The sequence below is a fragment of the Dryobates pubescens genome, chromosome 2 (assembly GCF_014839835.1).
Source record: "Dryobates pubescens isolate bDryPub1 chromosome 2, bDryPub1.pri, whole genome shotgun sequence".
Lineage (NCBI taxonomy): Eukaryota > Metazoa > Chordata > Aves > Piciformes > Picidae > Dryobates > Dryobates pubescens.
This window is the reverse complement of record NC_071613.1, coordinates 2,032,576-2,038,735: the sequence shown is the minus strand read 5'-3', so window position 1 is coordinate 2,038,735 and position 6,160 is coordinate 2,032,576. Positions and strand designations below refer to the sequence as shown.

The 6,160-nt window shown below is 50.4% G+C and overlaps 1 protein-coding gene across 2 annotated transcripts; it reads right to left on the bottom strand.

Annotated features, from left to right (window-relative positions):
- Positions 1–614: 614 nt before the first annotated feature.
- Positions 615–5,797, bottom strand: SERTAD4 (SERTA domain containing 4). 2 transcript variants are annotated; one of them, XM_054169239.1, is made up of 4 exons: positions 5,502–5,797; positions 5,005–5,188; positions 4,346–4,461; positions 615–1,427 (listed from the first exon to the last, which is right to left on the bottom strand). In XM_054169239.1, exons 2-4 carry the CDS (start codon positions 5,171–5,173, stop codon positions 678–680), a joined length of 1,035 nt encoding a protein of 344 aa, XP_054025214.1. In that variant the 5' UTR covers positions 5,174–5,188; positions 5,502–5,797; the 3' UTR covers positions 615–677. The 2 variants fall into 2 exon arrangements, with proteins under 2 accessions (XP_054025214.1, XP_054025209.1); XM_054169234.1 differs by lacking the exon at positions 5,502–5,797 and adding an exon at positions 5,310–5,443.
- Positions 5,798–6,160: the final 363 nt, after the last annotated feature.

Below are 6,160 nucleotides of genomic sequence, written 5' to 3'. Positions count from 1 at the left end.
TATTACATCCGAGGTGAAAACATGCCAGTACTTGAGCTGCATGTTGTGCTTCTGATTAACATCCCATAAACAGGTTATTTCTTTATGCTATGTCCTATTTTGTCAGCTGAAAAAAAAAAGAAGATGCCAAATCCAGGAATTCAGGAGCAGCAATACAAAATGTTAAGGATGGTTTATTCCCAGTCCATGAAGACAATCCTTTGTCAGAACAAATACTGAGCTCCAAGGAGCATGTCACCCTTGCTGGTAGCATCAATTTGTTTACCCGACTTCTAATTCCTTGGTAAACATAATGGAGGTTCTTCTTAATTAATGGCAGACTTCTTGGGGGCGGGGGGATCTATAAAACAATATGTTTTCCCCATCTGGCTGATTGGTATTTTCAGTGAGGAAAGCTACAACCATAGCTGCACAGACTATTGTGCTAAGCAGTAACACAACTGCGCTCTTTATGAAGTCTCCATATTTATAAATAGCCCGCTGATGCAGATCATGGAGACACTCTATGCAATCTGCTCTCCAGTCACTTAAAACTACACGTGATGGCTGTGGCATGATGGTTATCCTTTGTAGAAAACTAGACAAAAAAAGAAAAAAAACAAAAAAAGCCCTTCAAAATAAAAATTGGATGGCCAAAGAACATGCTGTGCATGCTTCAACAGAGCAAGAAAGATGCCTCATATTTTACTTCCTTTGCTGCAGCACGTTTTATTACTTGGTAAAGATTCCTTTTTCCTCAAGGATTTTTTCCAAGATTCACTTATGTTGCTCTTGTCATTGCATCCAGTCTCAAAATAGTCATAAAATTTGCCTTTACATTCAAGAGCATGGGTGCCTTTTACAGGTTCACAGTTTAGGGCGATGCTCTCTCGCTCAGGTTCATTACCTCCTTTCTCATCATTAAATTTTGCCTTTTCCTGATTACTGTGAGGCCTGGCATTAGTGATGAATATTTCATTAGCAGGTATCTGGTCATCACTCCTGTAAGAAGGGGCACTGCCAATGTCATAATCCACCTGCTGGGAACAGCTTGGCAAAGAAATGGGGAGGGAGGAGGAAGAGGAGGAGGAAGAGGAGGAAGTATTTTCTGTATTAGCATTAACAGAGTAGGGTAGATTTAAATAGTGACTGCCACACTCTTGATAGAAGCAGCACGTGTGGAGCTTCTCATACTCCTCCTTTGCCATCCGAAGACGTTTTCTGTAAGGACAGTCCTGAGGCACAAACCACTCTTGTGGGGAGGCGCCACTGAAGGAGCAGGTGGAGAAGCACCAACTGTTCTGCATGAGGATTTCTCCATGGATTCTCTTCATGAGGTTGTTGATGAGTACAGATCTCCTCAAGTAGACTTCTGGATCATCGATGAATTTCAGCTTTTCCAAAGACATGTAAAGGATATGGGCGCGCTCCTCAAACACAGAGATCATCTGAAAACACGAAAGACAGAAAATACAGAACTCAAGGCAGCTGGTTTTGTTCCAGGCAAGGAGAAAGAAAATCAGGCAAACTATTCCCCCTGTGCCATTACCTTTCTCACTGTCTTCCTGAGGTGCCTAAAACTGGCTTTTAATTTTGCACAGGCATGTAGCTGGGGAGCTGCTTTTTCTTGGCCACAGCATTCAACCAGGTTCAGGAGGGGAGCAGCCCAGTGTGACACCGCAGAGGCAATTGCAAGGCATGAATCCAGGATGGGAGAGTGAAATCCAGATGCACAGATCTGGCTCTTTACTTGCATTTGGGGCTCGAATACAAAATCGTTGTGCAGTTTTGCTTCAGTGACGGCTGGGGGCTTTTTGATGTAAATGGACCCAATCCCATCACCCCCTGTGGGGCTTCTACAAAGCTCTGAAGCCAAGTAGATTCCCTCTTGCAGCCTCAAGGTTTGCAAGATGCAGCCAGCATACATTGCCTCATGCAGCAAGTGTTGGAGCATTTAATCCACTGCCAGTGGAAGAGGCCCTCCAGCAAAGAGGTCTCCATTTGCCAAGCTCCCTTATACTGCTCTTGTGCACGAAGAAGACACCAATCTCAGAGCACCATGGCATCTGGAGAGCAGCTGTTGGCCTGTGCACTACACCCAGCACCATACAGGGCCAGTAGGAATGCAGATAGGCAGGGACAAGGTCAGGAAATGAAGAGAGGATAGAGATTTGCAGAAATCCTGGCTTCACGCCCACAGATTTGTTCTCCCTTCTATGGTCCTTCCAGGATTCTCTTTCCCAGCACTGGCAGCCTGAGCAGGTTACTACCCCTGGGAGGTCCTGGATTCTGGGCTGTAATCGCTACCCTGGGAATCAAAGTAAGAGAGGGGGCAACGCATGCTACTGCAAGCACTATTAGCTCATTTTCATTTTTAGTAAGATTTTGGGTTGTGTAGGAGAGCAGCACAGCACAAAGAGAGACTGCTCTGAATTTCCCCCCCCCCCCCATCTGTGGCTTGATCATTCTTCCCTTTCCCACATGGTTACAGCATTTTTGCTGAGTGGAAGTTGTATCTATGAGGACTGAAAGAGCTTAAAGCACAGCTGCTTTTCACATCCATTCAACTCTCCTCAGCCCTCTAGCTCTTTCCACAGCCTGGTCCTGTCTGCAGGGCTTAGAAGCAGCACAGTGCCTTGTAAAAAAAAAACCCAGCCATGTTCTCATGTGAGTTCACAGCTGAAATTCTTCTTTGTTACAGTAGTTTTCTACAATAAATGACTCGTTATAGATCACATTAAACCTGTGGGTTAATTTGCATCCTTTATACCTGCTGCAGCAATGGGCTTTGAAGCCATAAAAGTCTGGAGCAAAAGAGTAGGTCTTGAACTGTGATCCTCCTGGAGATACCTCCCAGAGGGTCACCAGCAGGAACAAGTTGTCCAAGGCTTTCAAAACAAATGTTTCCCAACAGCCCTCGGGAGAGATGGTCTAGAGCCTACAATCATACCCTCTATGGGGCAAGGAATCTCAGACCATTACTCCTTCTTTACTGGGCAGCAGAGGTATAAAAATGTGTGAGAAATGCAAATAAACCTGGTGGGCATCCTCTCTACCCCCCCAAAGCTTTGTGTTGAAATCTGGTGACCCAGGCTTTCCTCCCTGGAGCTATTCCTCCTCTTTGTGAGGAAAATCATACAACAATCTAGCCAAGAAAAAACAATGGGTGAAATCAGTGAGTGATGCAGGAGACATGCTCACCAACCAGAGCACCTTTTGTTCAGCACCCACAGTGCTATTTATTCACTGCTTTGGCAACAGACCAGGCACCTTCTGGAATTAATGGTAGGGCAGTTTTTCACCTTTCTGGTCAGGTACTTATTTCTAGCTAATACTATTTGTGGCTAAAAATTCCTTTGGCTACTCTGAAGTCCTTGAGAGGCAAGCTTGGCATTACTGCTCACTTCTCTCCAGGGAAATCCCTCCAGGGAAACAAGAACCTAACAGGCAGACCTCCCTAGCCAGTGCCCATGGTAGGCACTTGGCTCTTCTCACATCTCAGAAGGCTGCCCCTGTGGAGCACATAAAAGTATAAACTCACTCCACATCTTGATCTGGTTTAGCTTTCAGTCTCTGGGGCTCTTGTGGTACTACTGCCTCCCATAAGCCATTCCCCTTTAATCAGTTTATCCTATGTCCTCTCAATTGCAGCACTGGACTGCCATGGGTCAGGAACACAATCCAGCAAGGTAAAGATGGTATCTGAAGGCCCTTAATGAATGAGAGCATAAAATCTCTCATTTAAAAAAAAAAGTTATGATTTCAAGTTAAGTATCTGCTGGCATAGAAAGTGTTTCTTCTAATCCCTTCCTTGACAGCTTTAAAAATAAAAGAAATATTTACTGATCTGTTGAGTTATAAGCTTTTTAATAATCAGAATTAAATACTAAAGGACCTTCTACTTGCTTTCCAAGTCATTCTGGCTTCGTAGAAGATCTGTAACCCATCCAAGGTACATGGAGCCTATTATTATTTTTCTCCCCTGGGAAAAAAAAAGTTTTGAATGATTGGGGAACTGTGGGCCCTTCTTATTTACGTCCTTCCTTTTTGCTCTTCAAACGCTGCTACAGAGCTGTTTCTGTAAGCAGGATACAAACTAGTTAAGAACAAAATCATCTGGAAAAAAAAAAGAAGTTATCCTCAGCATTTCCATCTGCAGTTGTTATAAATGAAGAAATGCCTTTGCTTCCTAAGCAATTCGATGACAATAAAATAATAAATGTGACAGCTTTTTGTTTCTGAGCAAACAGCTGGATTGTTCTCCTAATTTCAGTGGAATGTTTCAAGCCTTCTGGAATTGGGGCAGTCGAGTGTTACTAAGCGTCTGAAACTCAAGAGCAAAAATAATGACTACTAGAAAACATACTTTATGTGTACAGCTGCTGAGTGGCGGATGAAAATCCTCTTCTTCCACATATTTCCTTTTAAAGTATGTGATCTTGGATGTTGTTGCAGGATTTGAAATTCCCCTGTAATGCGATCCTGCGGGTAATAAATCAGATATGACAAATGACATGCAGTTTGCCGGAGGTTCTTCAAACAAAATACTTTTCATTTCCCTCCGCGCTGCAGGAGAACTCCGTCGCATATTTTCACGTGTATCTGCAGCGATCAGAACGGAACCCTCACCTGAGTGACACCGCGCCCGCCGGACGCGCAGGCCCGGGCAGCCGACAGCCGGTTTAAGAGGCGGCAGCAGTCCGAGGAGCCACTACCGTGGCCGGCGCGCTCGCCTCCGGGAAAACTTTCCCTGCCTCCCGCCGGCGGCCGGGCGGGCAGACAGCGGCTGCCGGCGTATCCACGGCTCCGGAGCGGCGGCTGCGGCGCCCGTGGAACCCCGCGCACCTGCGGCCCCCGAGGGCGAGCCCCCGCCTCCAGCCCGCGCCGCCGCCGCCCCAAGTCAGGTTCGGCGAGGCCGCCGCGCCTCTCCCTCTGCGGACAAACCTCCGCTCCCCCCACGCCCGCCCGCCGCGGGGCCAGGTGGCCGCCCGGGCACTTCCCGCGGCGGATCGGCGCGGTGCCTACCTGCGGCGGGGGGGCCGGCGGCGGCCGGCGGGGCAGGGGGCGGCGGGGCGGCGGGGCTGGAGCGGCCGCAGCAGGGCGGCTCCCAGAGGGCGCGGTAGGCGGCGAGGTCAGCGGCTCCCTCGCCGGCGATGGGGCGGCCCAGCCGCTGCATGGGCAGCACCAGGGTCATCGCGGGCGCCGGCACCTGGAAGTGAAGCAACGCGGTGAGCGCCCGGCGGCAGCCCCTTCACCTGATCCCCCCCAACCGCCGCGGCCCGCCCCCTGCCAGTCATACCCCTGTACACACGGATACAAAACACACGCACATATCGCCTACGCAGGCACACACAGACTATTCCTCCCCCCGCTTCTTAGGGCAGGAGAAAGACCGCAGCTCTCTCCCACAAAGGGCGAGGGATCCCCGGCACCGGGAGTTTGTACGCGCTCCCCCAACGCCGCCCCCTGGCCCTGCTCCCGCCGCCGCCGCCCTGGACCCGGCCCCTGCGCTGCTCACACACCGGCACAGATCCGCTCACACGCTTCCCATTCTTTCCCGGTGGCGATGGCACGGCGCGCCCCGCACCGACGGGTCTGGCGTGTGCCTGCTGCGGTGCGTGTGTGTGTGCAGCGGGGTGTGCGGGTGTGTGCGAGGGAGCGCGCCCAGCAGTCAGGAAACGCGTTTCTTTCTTCTTCCCTCCCGAACGAAGCAGACAGCAGAGACTTGGGTAGTTGTTTCCACTAGCCCCGATCGGACTGAACTGGATCTGCCTCCAGTCAAAACACTGCGAGACTAAGACAGAAAATTGGCTCCGGTTTCAAGCCGTGAGTTGCAGTCCCACCGGAGCCAAGCACAACATCGGCGGAGCAGGCGGAATATTAAGCAGGAGTGGGGACTCCAGGGCCAGCGCCAGGCTGCGGGCTGCCTCCTGCCGCGGCAGCAGGCGGAAAGGGAGGAAGCAAACTTTCTGCGAGGGGCAAGGGATGAGTTCATAGTCACCTACTTCTTGGCAGAGGAGCGTGGAACAATGCGCCTAGACTCAGCCCGGCCCCTCCCTCTCCTTCCTCCTCCTCTCTCTAAGAAAGCGGGATGTAGATTCCCCTCGGTGCAGCTCTCCCGGAGGAAGAAGAGGGCCCGGACAAGCAGCAGGAGGGAGGGGCCGCAGGTGGGCAGGTGAAA